This window comes from Seriola dumerili, unplaced genomic scaffold (assembly GCF_002260705.1).
Source record: "Seriola dumerili isolate Sdu_G_001 unplaced genomic scaffold, Sdu_1.0 BDQW01000105.1, whole genome shotgun sequence".
Lineage (NCBI taxonomy): Eukaryota > Metazoa > Chordata > Actinopteri > Carangiformes > Carangidae > Seriola > Seriola dumerili.
In genome coordinates, this window is record NW_019174360.1 from 2,472,586 (window position 1) to 2,488,540 (window position 15,955).

Sequence of the window (15,955 nt, forward strand, 5' to 3'; positions counted from 1 at the left end):
TACATGAGTCAGCCTGCCCACACGTCGCTGTACAATGGCACATAACTGTATGGGTTACTGTATTCCTAAATGGAGGGCAAAGGCACTTCTGAGAATTTGGCTGCGGCATGTGAACCAGTTGGCCCACTCTCCCTCCAGCTTGTAGGATGCTGTGTCATGTCATATAAATATTAAGAGCAGCAACAGTGGGGAATGGGCAGAGCAAATATTTCTAATCTGTTAATGTTTGCTTTTGCAGCTCGTTCAAGCTCGTCTGTTTCATTAAAGTAATTAGGATAAAAGATTTGTCAAATGTGACTTAAATCTCATTGACTCTTTTTCCTGTGTTTGTATCCACAGGACTACACGTTGACCATGTATTTCCAGCAGTACTGGAGGGACAAGCGTCTAGCCTACGTAGGAATCCCCCTCAACTTGACCCTGGATAACAGGGTCGCCGACCAGCTCTGGGTCCCCGACACCTACTTCCTCAACGACAAAAAGTCTTTCGTCCACGGAGTCACCGTGAAAAACCGCATGATCCGCCTACATCCTGACGGAACCGTTCTCTATGGCCTCAGGTAATGTCTGTTTGCTGTTTTCACTGGTGCTTCTCAGTAGGTTTCGTTCCTTCCACGTTTTTACCATTAGTTTGTTTGCTACGATTCAGAATTCAGTATTGTAAATTTAGCCCCCGAAAATTGGAAATGTCTCGAAGTGACATGCCTGGGACTACGTGTGTGTTTCAACTTAATCTTTAATGTTTGTTGAAGGATAAATCTGGAGATATTGAATATTTTTCTTCTTGTCAAAAAATGGTACTGTCCTGCTGCTGGAAATACTGACAAGAGAGGCAAATGTGTGTTAATCCGCCACTGAAAATAGTCCATAACAAATAGTTTAAAAACTGCAGTGCCCAGCGGTCTCATGAAATGAAACTTTATATTTGTGACACATTTAAAAAAAAAAAAAAATCAGTTTGGGGTTAACCGCCCACAGGATTTGTTGACATTAAGAATAATACAGAATAACACCAGTCTCATCCTTTAAAATATGTCTCTAAATTCACTCTAAATGTAATTATTTGATACATTTCTGTTTATTTATGTTGGTAGAGTGCTGACCTGCAATTTCCCGGCCCCCACAACAGGAAACAAAATGTTAATTCTATGTGTTTAAAGCGCTATTACAGCGCCCGCCAGTTGCCCGAGCTGAGAACTTTGCAGATCTCTGCTGCTGGCCTATGAGCAGCCAGAGGATTATGTGACATGCTCAAGGGCACCCCAGCACTTGATTTTTAAGAGAGGCAGGGTGCAGTCAGAGATGGTTCAGGAAAAAGAAGTATGAACAGGTTAGAAGGTGCATTAATGCAATGTTGAGCTTGCAGCTGTTGTTTGATATTTGTTTCATAAAGCCCTTGTTTTGAATTTCCATTGATCTTTTCGACAGGCAGGTTCAGAAGAGTTGGTGTGACCTATGAATATGGATGCATGCTTTGAATTATTAGAGTGCAAAGCAAAAAAGTGTGTGTGTGTTTGCATGTGTGCTCGCATGCTTGTTTTTGTATCTGTCAGTGTTCATACTTTACAGTCATACAGCCATGCTTGATTATGCAAGTGGAGTTCATAGCACTTAGCCTTGTGGGCTACTTATAGACCTCTCAATGCTTTCAGGAGATCAAAGGGAGAGGGAGATGTGTGACGTGGTGTTGTGTGATATGAGCTGTTACATAAATGTATGTCAGGTAAGACTGAGTAACATGATGAATACTGATTCCTATCATCGTATCAGAGAATGCATTCTTTAGATTTATGTGTGTTGTTTATTAGGGCAACAAGTCACGATTATTTTCTGTCAATAATTTATTCTATAAATTCAGTACAATTTTTTTTATGGCAGACTTTTCGAAAGTGTGTTGTATTTCATATTTTTCCAGTGACACTTTTATTTCATGTCACATCATATTTCATAATGTCACTTTTAATTACAGTGTAACTGTCACATAGCTGCTTGCTGCACACAAGCAGCTAGCTCTATGTAGCAACCACAGAGGAAGACTGTCTTTTCTATGTGTTCTGCACGCCTTTGTTAAACTGAACTTTGACTTTATGAGCTAACGTTAGATGCTGTTGTTAGCACGGGCAATAATCCAAGCTCAAAACCCAGCCCAGCTAGTTCACTTGCTAGACCAGTAGAACGTGCAGCCCAGTGACAGCTGTTATTAAAGGAGTCGACTGCTGACAATACCACTGCCATGAAAAGTGACACCATGGAATAAAAAATGGCACTATGAAATAAAAGATGAAAAGTGTGAAAACTGACAAGATAAAACAAACTGCGACATGTCGTGGGAGAACAACTCGTCATAAAATAAAAAGGGCCTTTTTCTTTAATGAAACAAAAATGAACTTCAGTGCGCTGTTATTATTGAAAGAAGAATTATGAAACTTTTCGTTATAATTAGTTGAGTTTTAATCATTTCTAACATTATTTTGAAAGGTGTTATTTACATTTTAAAGACCTGATGTGATGTTATTATAAACTTAGCTGTATAATTATATCATCTAATGGGTTTCCACAGCCTCATCTGAGTCTTAACCGAATGAAGACATGCAGTGGCTAACTGCCAAGCAGCCGGCTTTTAATCAGGCCAGACTTAGCCTAAATCATTTTGAATTTGCATTTCACTTTGCTGCTTATTTCAACAGTCTGATTATCAGCCATTTGAGCTCATACATCTGATAAACAAAGGGATACCTCGTCATGACCTAGTTCAGATGAGCAGACACTCAACTCTGCCAAGATGTGTTGCCTTAGTATTTTTATTTGCGCAAATTTGAGGATGGAGGGTAGCCAGTTTTGGTGAAGGGGGCATGAACTGAATCCAAAACAAGAGTAATGACTGCTTGTCTGTCAGGGATCTAGTGTATAATTATATATACAGTTACACAGTCAGCATTTTAGCTCGGAGGTGATGCCGTAATCTTATTTTAACACGACAATGCCAATAGTCTCCAGTAATATGAAGCTAACTGAGGAACCTAAGAAAGGAAAAAATGGACATTTAGTTTCCTTTAAAGATGATAAAACCAAGTCAAGTGCTATCACCTTAATGCTTTAATCTAATTGTGTTCCCACAGTCCCTTATGCGTCTGTTAAGCAGCTAGTTACTGCATTGTTGTTTTTATAATAACAATTGAAATAGGCCAGAAAAAACGATGGTAACCACTCCTTCCTTACTCCCATCCTATCCATCTTCTCTTCAATACAATTTGTATAAATCACACACAGCCTCTAAAATGTATTCTCTCTTGCTTCCCCTCATATCTATCGTCTTCTGTAGGATAACTACAACAGCGGCGTGTATGATGGATCTCAGGAGGTATCCCCTGGATGAACAGAACTGCACTCTGGAGATAGAGAGCTGTGAGTAGAAAGGTCGCACACCTTCGGGGGCTGACTTTCAGTCCACTGCACAGGCTGAGAGGAAAAAACCGACACGGTCTCATCAGTGAAATGTTACAGTTTGGGTGAAACAGTATCAAAACCTGGTTCATTTTTCTTCTTTCGAGTGTTGTAGCGTTTCTTTTAAATCTGTACCACAAGCACATAAATCATCAGCTCACCTGGGGCATTCTGTGGATTTAATATCGCACTTCCATAAAGGTTGGGGACTTGCAGAGATAACCCTGATGACATCACAAGGGTTATTTTGTCCGACTTTAGAAACCTCCCTCCAAAGCCTCAGAAGACAATATACAACAAAAAATAACACTTAACTAAATAACGCTTAAGGAAATATTATTACATTAAATATTAATTAATTTTTTGTCCTTTTGTGAGCGTTTACCATCATAACGTTAGAGCTCTCCTTTAAGTTCGGGGTAATGCTAATGCCCTACTGTCACCTGACATACTGTGTCGTCAAGACACCTCCAGAGTTTTTAGCCTTTTAATCGGCACCTGTTTCCACCTGACACGGCAGGGCGCACCAACTACATGGTAGGACTGAAAACAAGGATAAAGATAAACGGGGACACATGAATCCTGTGGTGTTTGCTGTAGGATTTTAAGATCTTTTTAATATTAGAACAGTAAAAATAAAAGTAAGAAATCCAAAAAGTGAAGCCAGAGCTACCAAGGACAGAGGAAATGTCAGCTATTTTTTTGATTCTTTCGACATTTTTGTGAACTCAGATGAACCTATTAACTGACTTGCTTTTCAAAGCAACGTCTGGTTCTTGGAAACAACTTCAAACATGTTTTTTTTTCTTTTTCTTCTTCTTCCCAAATGACAGCCCAGTTGGATGATCAGCAACACTGAATATCTTGGTCTCCAGTGATGGTTAGACAGATGGTTTACACCTTGGTGTATGTGTGTGCGTGTGTTTCTTCTCGTGCAGATGGCTACACCACGGACGACATCGAGTTCTACTGGAAAGGAGGCGATACGGCTGTAACCGGGGTGACGCGGATCGAGTTGCCTCAGTTCTCCATTGTCGATTACAAGTTGGTGTCCAGAAACGTCGTCTTTTCCACAGGTAAATGCTGCACGGTGATTTGTTGTGTACGTGTTTTCCGGCCTTTAGCCTCCACACATTAAAATTCCTTTGGGAATAATACATGACAGGCTGACAAGTGACATGTTCCATTTTAGATGATATTGTTCATATCAAACGTTGGCCCGTTTTCAAGCTTTGCAAACATATCTGTGCCAAAGCTTGATCTGTTGATCTTAAATCCTCAGAGCCGAACTCGTGTTTGTCAGTGCTTCTAATTGGGTTGAAGTGAGGAAATGCGCCGCCTTTGAAGTGTCCCTCAAGCAGCAGCAGCTGATGCAAGGATGCCGGAACAGTACTTGACCAAAAACACGCCGTGAACGCTGTGATTTACCGAGAAAACAATGTCCATGTGAGGCGCCTCTTGACCCTGGGAGGTGACGCTGGAATTAATGATTATTATTTTTGGTTGACGTTGACAAAACGTAGCCGATGACCCCAATCAATTCAGTCAGTCAATATAATCAATCAGTGGGACAGCAGCAAGTTGATCTTAAAGACGCTGACAAGGTGGTTTTCTTTATAACATTTAACAGTTGCAGCTAAATATGTGTAAGAGGGAAAAAAAAGCATCTTATTTATTATGTATATAGATGGTAACAGTCAGCTAGCTGGCAGTTAGCTAATCTGCTTCATCAGGAGTCTGTGAGTGTGGTTTGATCAGATTTGACACTGCTGGCAAGTCAAACAAACAACCACACAACTGTGATCAGATTTTGATTCTAATGTTGCTCACACAGTCTCTATTCTGACGGGCTTGACAGGATGTATATGTTATGTTTAGATGTCACATGTTTTTAGTCCTTGTAGCAAAGCTCAGATGAAAAAAAGCCAGCGCTGGAGTTTCAGTGGCCTGCAGCGAACCCAAGTGATCGTTCAAACCCTTAAAGAATATTCATTGATCAAAAATGAAACATAAATACTCAGGAAAAATAAAAGCAAACAACAGAAAGAGGTGTACACGGCTTGTAAATCTTGAGACGTTGGCGTCGTCATTAACTGGTGTTGCGAAAGACATCAATCAAGTGTTATTTATAGGTTCACAATGGCTGATTTCTTTAGAGCATTTCATCTCTCATGGCAATTAATTAGAAGACAGGACAACACCTTAAGGCAATTTGTCAAGTTACTGTACAAGAAAAACATTTGCGGTATCATATTTCATGTTGTAATTAATCCGTGTTTCTAACGTGGAGGAGCGTTGAAGAGTAATTCAACAATCCTCATCGCCCACAGGGGTATTCTAATACTTTCTGTGAACTTTGTTTTTTTACGCCAAGGTCCTACATTAATCAGAGTTTTATGTGCACATTTAGGCCGAGATACAGAACTTTATTGACGCTCCCTAACCGCCTGCAGTATAATCTAGTCAATGGAGGCGCATTCAAGAGAGGCAGCTTCTCCACAGCCATAGTGGGGGAAATAAAAGCTGTGTGACATTTAGTAATAACACAGTTTCTCATAGACGTTATGCTCATGAGGGAAAACCACAGTCGGAAAAGGGCATGAACAGTAAATCATGCTTTTGTTTGCTTTTTTTTACATTTCCAGGCAAGATGTAGCAGGTGGTTCAGATATCTCATTCTTTCACCCTCATTTTCTCTGTGAGTGTGTGTCTTGCACTTTGTTTACCATCATTCCTTGCTGTGTACAGTATATATATATGTCTCTAATCTTTATCTGTGAGTCAGATGTGAATGTGCCGTGGCGAACGCGCCAGAGTGCACTTGTTTGCAGGGAGCGGCGTGTCCCTTGTGGGTGGTGACTATTAAAGTTTAGCGTCCAGTGGTGTGCTCCCGTGCTCTTGGCAGGATGTGTGAAGCACATCAAAGGCTCCCCGCAAGGCTGGCTAATGACCAGGTTTCCCCCCATACATGGGCCACTAGCCAGCTTTAATTCCCTCCCTCTTTTCCTCTCTCTTTCTGCCCTGTCTTGGTATCGCTTTCACCCCCTATCGCTTGTTTTACTTTCCTCCACAACCTTCTTTTCCTCTCTCTTGTAAGAGGTGTGGTTGAATGCCAATTATCCTGCTCTCTGACAGAAAAACAGTCCAGGATTCAGAGCATTATATATTCATGTGGTATGAGGCCCACAACATCAATTATTCTTCTCTAAGCACACGTACAAACACTGTCTGTTTGTGTGTGTGTGCACACAGTATGCATGTACATATGCAAATGCACGCATGACCAGACAACATTGTTGTGTTAGTTGACATTTAAGTGTGTGTTGTTTGCGCATCGTGCACATTCATCACCTTTTATTGTTTTCATCCTCCCTGACGTCTTCGTGGTGTCAAGATAGATGCAATAGTAACAGCTTTAAATATTCACTAACATCTATATTTCATGTTTTTGCAGTAATTTGACAGTAAAGGCCTTGAATTTCCTTCAAGTTTGTGCGTTTTAGAAAAATGAAAATGCGTCATTAACAGCTTTTGAAAATAGCCCTCCAAGTGCTTTAATTACTATAACGCTGAAATTCATTAATATGCCTTAGCACCCTCTGTCGACTCCTGTAGTTCATGATTGAGAAAACACTGTGTGGGGCTAATTTTTTAAATGTTTCCAACATTTTAAAACAGATCTTAAATATGCACTTGATGGCTGCGTACATACTGTAGTTATTGCAGCCGCAGTGGAGCGGAATAAAGCTGTTAAATCTATTCCTTAAAATCTAAAACCCTGAGCAGCTGAACCAGAGTGCCTCAGAATAAACACACATGGGGTCAGTGTCTCTGTTGCCAGATCAAAGCAGCTGGTGGTTACAGCACAGTCTCTTATTGCAGGTAAAGCTCTCTACAACACTCCTGCTGTGAGGTTGACAAAAAAGAAACAGCGGACCTCCTGCTCCGTCTACCCAGCTGCCCTCCCAGACTCCCAGTTATTGCACTCTGTCTCTATCAACTCAACTTTTTTTTTTTTTTTTTTTTTAATCATCCCCGCATCCCGTCTCTTCTTCTTCCTCCCTCTCCTCCTCGGCCTCACACATGGTGTTCCACCCACTCGCGGATGTTGTTTGGTGTAGCAGTTACAGCCAGTACAGTTCTACACCCACACGCGTGTGAACCTCAGCCTCAGCCTTTTCCTTAAACCACTTACCGCATCTGTTACTGCAAAGATACTCAGTTCGGATTCAGGCTGGAGGAGCTGCCGTTTAAGGATGCATCAAAAGAAGTTAATGGGATATTTTAAGACCTGTGACAGTCTGTTCCCATATTCGCTGTGTATGTTCAGCATGTGGTGAGCTTGTTCAGGGCTGCCAGGACTACCAACCATGAGCCAAATATAGAAGGATCATCTAGTCCGATAAATAAGGCATAGTTTGTGTATTTATATGAGCTTTTCTACCGAACATCATTATAATATACTTGACGTTGAGCTTATCTTTTTACCGTTATACTTTTATCTTTCTATTAAGGTGCAAGGGAAGGGAAAATTATTGGATTATAATATATTAAGTTCCTTACCAAATAGCTTGAAAGTCATCCCTGAATTTTTACTTAAATTTAAAAATGATGGAATACATTAAGGGATGGCTTTCATATTATTTGGTCAGTTTTAAGGGGTAAAAAAAAAAACCTTAAACAGTCCAGATGATCCATTAAATGCCTTAATATTTTACAGTCCATTTTTTTTACTTCCTATGAGCGCCACTGTCTTTGTTCAACATTTGCTCTTCATCTGTTTATTCCAAACAAACTCATGCTGCTGCAGGAAATGTGAAACACATACATACTGTACTAAATGTTATGTATGGCTGCATAATGTCTTTAAATGTGAGTGTCAGTATCAGTCCACAGCAGTTACAGTAGATAATGTCATTTGATAACGATTGGAGCTTTAAAGTAACGTGTTGTGATTTTTTATTGCAATCTAACATACAGCAGGCACTGAATCTTAATGAGACTGTGTTATTTCAGAATGACTTTCTATCCAACTCTGCACATGAGTGCAGTCAATTGGACCCACGCTCGCCACAAGTAGCTTTGGCTGAAACCCACGGATTGGAAATTACAGTGTAATGGCCCCCACTACTCCTCCAAAATGAGGCGAAAATGGAAAAATAGCTAAGAATAGTGGGAGTAACGAACCATAGATTCAATCCATAAAGAGGCATACACTGGGAGACTGATGAGAAACCCCACAACGCCCTTATATCGGAGTTTCATGCACACACATGCACACACATACTGTTTATATATTCCAGGTCATGGGAAAGTATTGGCAGAAATGCTTTCTCATAGCAAATCATGTTGAGGAATGTCACTTCTAATTCCTGAGTTATGAAGCATCAGAGGCATCGCTACATGCATTTATAAAGCTATTATTCCTGCAGTAACGCTGAATCCCTCAGACTCATCGTATGAATTATGGAGGTGGAGTAGATGTGGAGAATTGATAAATCAAAATGTGCTAGAAATTTGATCACTAAGCTGAATATTGTGTCACATCATCATAAAACAAGGTTACAGTTTTGTGTGTGTGTGAGAGAGAGAGAGTTAGTGTTTGATTAAGCAAGTGAAGGGGGTACTTGTTACCATGGCAATAAATCCAGCCCATGCTGTCTGAGTTGTCATGGAAACTGAAACAAAAACATAAGGTGTCCCTGTGTGCTACTTGGAATAATATAAATATATTTTACATATTTTTTAATTAGCTAGAAGAGATATACTTTTTGTTTTTCGTGATCATTAATACTACCTTAAAAAACTCATTTCCCAACCAGGAGATTTAAAATGCACTGCTTCTTTTCTTAGGTGCCTACCCTCGACTGTCTCTGAGCTTCAAGCTGAAGAGGAACATCGGCTACTTCATCCTGCAGACGTACATGCCATCGATCCTGATTACCATCCTCTCCTGGGTCTCCTTCTGGATAAACTACGATGCATCGGCAGCCAGAGTGGCTCTAGGTAAGAGCCAGGGGCTGTTAGGGAGCAGGTATTTGGTTTTCACAGATGAGGTTGGGGACCGGCATGAGCCACAAACTCCCTGTTGGATTCCCAAAAGCGATGTGTCTTCATAAACACAGCGAGAGGCTGAACTCCTCGTACTGTCGTGGGATTAGTGGGAGCTTTAGGGAACAACTGGGAAATTTGTGGACCAAATGGAAATAGAGTTGAAGAACATTTCTATTCTGTTTGCTGTAGAAGAAAAAAAGAAAGTAGGTTACTGTCTGCTATGGACACAGGCTAATTTTACCTAAAGTATGGAAATATTGTTGCAGAGATATTGCAACAAGCAAAGTAAACATTTTTTTGACCATTGCGCTTCTCCGAAGGGCAAAAGCATGAACGCACGACCTTGATTGGGACGAAACTGGGTCACACCACGTGTTTGGAGTTGTTGTCATGGACAGGCCTCGAGGAGCTGTAAATACATCACAACTCTAATGAGCATAATTTCACTTCTTATTGAGGAGTGCTTGTGTGGGTGCAGAGGCCCACTCACTGTGGAGCTCCTGTGAGCAATAAACAATGCGGAGATGGAGGCAGCAGGTCACTCTGATAATAACTGTGATGCCTCACAGGAGCCCGCAACACTGTTTTGTCTTTGTTGAATATTGAATTGGCTAGTCCTCAATGACATATCAGGCAGGAGGAATAGTCATAATATGAAGGTTGTTAAGACAGTAGCCATAATTGCAATTTAGACAATATACTTTCCTCAGCAGTCATAATTAAAACTGTGTCAAATTGGTAATTGACCGTTCGCCAAACCCCTCCTCTGATCAGCAATGGTTCCATTATAGTTTAGCAACTGTAACTGCAGTTGTTTGGAAAGTCTTTTTTTTTTTCAATCCAAAACACAAGAGAGGTTTTGCAGTCCAGGAAGAACCTAGTGAGCTCGCGAGAGTTGACTTCTCAGTCAACAAAATTGATGGTCACCTGCTAGAAATGAGCAGTTTTTTCCCTCAGCCTGAAATCAAGGACCCCTTGTACCAAAAGTTTTATTAAATATATTGTATGAAGTATCTAGTTGTTTTTCAGTGCTGAGCTCCACTACAAGCTAAGCCAAGTAACATGTTGAGACTTCTGCATAGTGTAGGAGTTCCTTCAGAGTAGTTTAGTTTTGCACTGAAAGGAGAACGCTGTTTCTGAACTGGCAACAGTCCAGTCATTCATGCAGCGAAGCCCCCGCAACAGGCAAACTTCTCCAAAACACCATGTTCCATGTTGCACCAAATTATTGATGCCAAGTAAATTAATGCTTAAAACACAGCTTTGCATGCTGAATGTTAATTTTGGAATCAGTCTACTTACCATGAATCCTGGGGTCCAGTGCGTGTCTGTTCGTCTGCGGTGATTTGAAGGCAGGTATATAATGAAGCTGCCGTGTGTAGTGCACAGGTGTGGATATGTTACGTGGTGGAGACTAAATGGGGGCCTGGCAGCAAATCTTTGCCCCGGGGCCTTCTAACACTTCAATCTGGCCATGCCAATTGATTGCTGCTCTGATCATCTTTATATGGATAGATAATGGACCTTAACACATAATGCTTTTTGGAAAACATGCTTTGATCCATTACCTTTCTGCACCATCCATTTCTTCCCTGTTATCCACGGGCGCATAAAGCCTATTAGAGACTGGAGTGGATCAGTGTGTATGTGTGCATGTGTGTGCACATACATTTGTTTTGTATCCACCTTTATTTCCCTGCACGAACTGGTTGTCTTTCTTTCATTAAGGCATGTATTTGTCATTACTGTACGCACCCGAGTGTCTGCTTATGTGTGTGTGTGTGTGTGTGTGTGTTTGTGTTTGCAAGTGGATGTAGACATGTGAAAGCCTGCTAACTGCAATATCCGGTGTGTGCCTCCTCAGCTGAGAGGCTACCGGAGGTCCATTCACTTCTCCTGATGGATCATTACAAGCTGATGGCGGAAGAGCAGGTGTGTGTGTGTGTGTGTGTGTGTGTGTGTGTGTGTGTGTGTGTGTGTGAGCATGCATGTGTGTGCGCGTCGGCCCCTTTGTGTGCGCAAACCTGCCAGTAAGAGCAGTGTAATGATCAGGGAGAAATCAATTCAAGGAGGCAGCAGGCAAACAATTGAATTGTTTAAAGGAGAATCTCATTTTCCTGAGCAATTTCGAAGGATTGCAAAGTTATAAATGACCTGCTCGCACCCTAATCTGGTTGCAAACCATTTCCCACAGTCATGCCCTTCGTTCATAACCATATTATATGAGGAGTCGAGGTGTGGGCATTTGTTGTAATTGGTACAGGAGCACTTTTAGTCTAATGGCAGACACACAAGTCGGAGCTCACTGTACGTTCTTCCAGACATTGGAAACCTCCTTTTTCTCAATCACAGACTCCCATAATGACAGGTGCTGAAACATTGTGCATGCTAATTAGATAGCTGACAATTTGTGCTCTCTGCAAGTGATGAATGGAAGTATTCAATTAACACCGCTTTGATTTACCTCCCGTGCCTGTGTTCCTACAGTCAACATTCATTGCCGTTTTCTGTGCTTTATTGCATCCTACATGATACCTTTTCCTTTTTGTAATGTTGAGCTGTGTTGCTAATGGCCTATTGTGATTAGAGGAGATTTGATTGCTGTGTGCCTTTGTTCCAGCTGTTAAGGTGGAAAAGAGACTCGGGGACATATAACAGGAGGAAGGAGGGGGGAGGGGACGGAAAGAGGTGCAGGGCGAGCAAAGAGGGAAGCCACCACTAAATGATGGTGAGATCGGGGGGGGGGGATCAAGGATAAATGAAGAGGGAGAGGAGGAGAGATTGAAGCAGAAGTAGAAGAAGGGAGGAAGAAGAGAACAATAAGATGAGACAGCGAGAGAGGGTGAGAGACAGCAAAAGACATAGAGTGAGAGAAACCCTATAAAACTATATTTCTCCCCGGAGAGAGTAACATCGTGATGGAAAAGGAGGGAGGCCCATGTGTGCACAGCCCCTTGATTAAATTGTCCGAAAAGGGAGCAAAAGAGAGGGAGTGAAGGAGGACTAGAGGGAGGGAGGGAGTAAAGGACAGAGAGTAATGGCACAGCCGAGAGAACACCTATAAAGAACAAGGCTGTCGTTAAGGAAAGAACCCAGAGATTGCACCATCCAATAGGGGCAGTGACACTGAGCATGTGCACATGCAGCCAAGCTCGAGCACATTCACACTCACTTCTCACACCTTTTCCTGACAACGCACATACATTCACACACGAGCGGTGTTAGCCTTGTAATGTGCCAATAAATCACACTAAGGGCGAGATTGACCTTAGCTATCCCTCTCCTTCCTCCCCAAGCCCCTGACTGTTCCCTGTCTCCTCACTGTGCCGTATGACACACATACACACACATGTGCACACACACTCCAAAAGCCTTGCACATGTGTGTGCTGTGAGCAGCCCAGCTACTGATAGGCTCCATTTATTTTCCAACACAGTCAGATAAAGTAGTAGAGGTGTATCTGCGATATATCTGTAATGACATAAGATATGGCGTTATTGCGTTGCAGGTCAGGGTTTGCATGAATACGGGTGAGGCGTTTTGTTATTTATTTGCTGCAACATTTGAAATGCACAGTGGCCCTGAATAACAGGACGTTAGAGCTGCCAGTTATAAAACGGGAGTTTAGTCCAGACATGTTTTCAGTGTTTCCTGGGAACTTGATTTGTTGTGTAACCGTCCATCTGTCCGTCCCATTCTCTTCAAATCTGGCACAAACATTCACTCACCCTCAAGGATGAACTGATAAGAATTTGGTAGTCAAAGCTCAAAGGTCACTGACACCTCACAAAACATGTGGTTGACCATAATTTACAGAATTAATACGTTAATTATGATAAAAGACACTTAATACTGAGCACATTAGCAAATCCCTTCAAAGTCATCACTGCATGTATTATTTGAGTCTGGACAGACGTGGATGCCAACTGAAACTTGAAAGGCGTACAACAGAATTCTTGTCTGTTTTTGCAGCATCTTCCTGTATTAAATTTTTTTGTATTTGATTGTATGCCCTCTTTTTACAGTGCATTTTACTTTTTTTTTTTCTTCAGTATTCACTTGTCAATTTGGTGAAGATGTTTGTCCCATTTGCATGTGTTTTCTTAAGTGAATTGAGTTTTCAAAGTCTCTTTCTCCTCCTGTGATGCTGAACCACACAAGGTGTGAAGGTGCCTTTACTGGCTGATAGCAAATAACTACACCACTCTGTACCCCTAGTGGTTAAGGTTACTAAGAGCTGGGGGCTAGAGACATGCAGCTCTATTCTAATGAGTTATTTCTGCTTGATGACCGAGGGGCAGTTGGAGGTTTCAAGGCAGACCTTTGAATTTCAATGAAGCAGAGGTTATAGACTAACATACTAGTATGTGTGTTCATGCGAGTAAAATAAGCTCAAACATGAAAGCGATAAGAAAATTGTTTTATAAGCATGCTCAAGCAAAAATACATATAGTGGTCGCTCTATTTCCACTCTATATTTAACAAGCGGAGGAAATAACCACAGTAGAACCATGTTTTCTATAAAAAAAAAAAAAAAACGTCCTCGTTTCTATAGTAACACCTAAGACATCTTTTGGAGTTTTCTCCAACGTGACCGTAAGGTTACTGACAAGATAGCACCATCTGCTTCGAACGGTGGGGCACTCCTTTAAGAGCGTATGCTATGACAGGTTTGAACTAATTAAGCATCAAATTTACCATCTGAGACAGACTGCCAAGAATGCTGATGAGGGATCCTGGGAGAAAAAAAAAAACTTTAGTTTCACATTTTATCCTTTAAATGAGGCTGAATGATCTAAACAGGGCAGAATTTACCACACTTTTGCTCACAAGCATCACTTGAGAGACAGATGAAAGACCTGAGCAGGATGCAAGAGTTTGTCATTTAGTTCTGAGCTTATCTTTTAAAATGTAAATCGCAAAACATATGTAACAAACTAAAACATAAATACAGCTTACAACTAGCTAGTAGGAAGACAGTATAACTACTTATACTAACTGTGACTCTCATACTAATATTTATCACAGCTACCATCACTGCTCTATTTTCACAAGCAGCCTTTTACTATGAGCGATGATTAATTGATTGTAAAATGTGGAGAAATAACGACAAACTCTTATTGTCTTATTGTGTCTGGCAACCAATCGAAACCCAACTGTTTTCAATTAATTGCAGTTAAAATGGAGAAAAACCACAACCAACGTTCAGGATGTTCAGTGCTTTTTCTTAAACCTTCATTAAATGATATTTTTTGGCTACATGACAACGTGTAATCATGTCACATCCAGGAGCAGCTGCATTCATTGATTTCCTATTTTTATGGATTAACTGATTTATATTATTTCCAGACTACAAAATCAGTAGTCATAATGATACATGTGATTAACAGCACCAATATCTTTCCTCCTCAAAGGGATCACCACGGTGCTGACCATGACAACCATCAACACCCACTTGAGGGAGACGCTGCCCAAGATCCCCTACGTCAAGGCCATCGACATGTACCTGATGGGCTGTTTCGTCATGGTCTTCCTGGCCCTGCTCGAGTACGCCTTCGTCAACTACATCTTCTTCGGGCGGGGCCCCCAGATGCAAAAGAAGCTTGCGGAGAAGGCGGAGAAGGCCAACAACGAGAGGGCAGCCAAGTACGACGCTGCAAGGGTGAGTTGGGATTTGATGGCTGGATGTGGTTTCTGGACCTTGGTGTGCAGGCGACTTATTATCAATGCTTGAAGATTGAATTAAGAAGTCTAAGTGAATCATTAAATAAGTGGTAGGTTCAAGGTGAGAATGTTGATTTTTGTAGAGATAAGCTTTGCCAGTGGTCTGTGGGATCCATGATGAAACAAGAATGACTCTGGTATGAATATTTGGTCACTTCCACAGAACATGCTGCAGCACAGCGCTTTAGAAAGGACTCTGAGTGGACAAAGTTCAAATTCCTTAATTTTTCTTCTTCCCAACGGGAAACCAATGATAAAACAACCTTGACGTTGCAATTATTTTTAAAATTGACTTTTTCGTCTGCTCTTGACAGCAGAGGCAGCAACAGGAAAAAGTTCTGCATAATTGAACTGTATGACATTATCACATTATTCATAGGCATCTGTATCCCCAGTGGAGGCTTCAGCAGGAAAAATATGTTGGTTTAAAAACAAATTATAATAATAAATCTTCAGGTATTTGTTCCCCACATGTGGCTGAATATTTTCATCTCCTCAGGAGGCAGGTAGTAGGACCGCGTCCCTAAAGCGGTCCAATCAGGTTAAAGGTCTTCGCCACTCACGCTCGGTGAGTTGTTCGTTCAATGAGACTCTTCAATATCCTCGAGTCAACTCTGCCATTGCCATCCGCTGACATGGATGTTTCTTCTTCTTTTCTTTTATTACTTTCTTTTGCCTTAATGCAAAAATATTTCTCCATCCATGCAATGAATCAAGCGGCAACAGACATTTC

At 41.3% G+C, this 15,955-nt stretch overlaps 1 protein-coding gene across 4 annotated transcripts in view; it reads left to right on the forward strand.

The window, feature by feature from the left end:
* The window catches only part of LOC111222644 (gamma-aminobutyric acid receptor subunit beta-3-like), a 58,033-nt gene that overhangs the window by 36,809 nt on the left and 5,269 nt on the right, over positions 1 to 15,955 (forward strand). For 2 of the 4 annotated variants that reach the window (XM_022746440.1, XM_022746441.1), the window contains 6 exons: positions 340 to 560; positions 3,323 to 3,405; positions 4,383 to 4,520; positions 9,298 to 9,450; positions 14,913 to 15,160; positions 15,722 to 15,790. In XM_022746440.1, the coding sequence (XP_022602161.1) occupies positions 340 to 560; positions 3,323 to 3,405; positions 4,383 to 4,520; positions 9,298 to 9,450; positions 14,913 to 15,160; positions 15,722 to 15,790 (912 nt within the window). The remainder of the gene's footprint in view (positions 1 to 339; positions 561 to 3,322; positions 3,406 to 4,382; positions 4,521 to 9,297; positions 9,451 to 14,912; positions 15,161 to 15,721; positions 15,791 to 15,955) is intronic. The other 2 variants (XM_022746442.1, XM_022746443.1) reach the window with 1 other exon arrangement.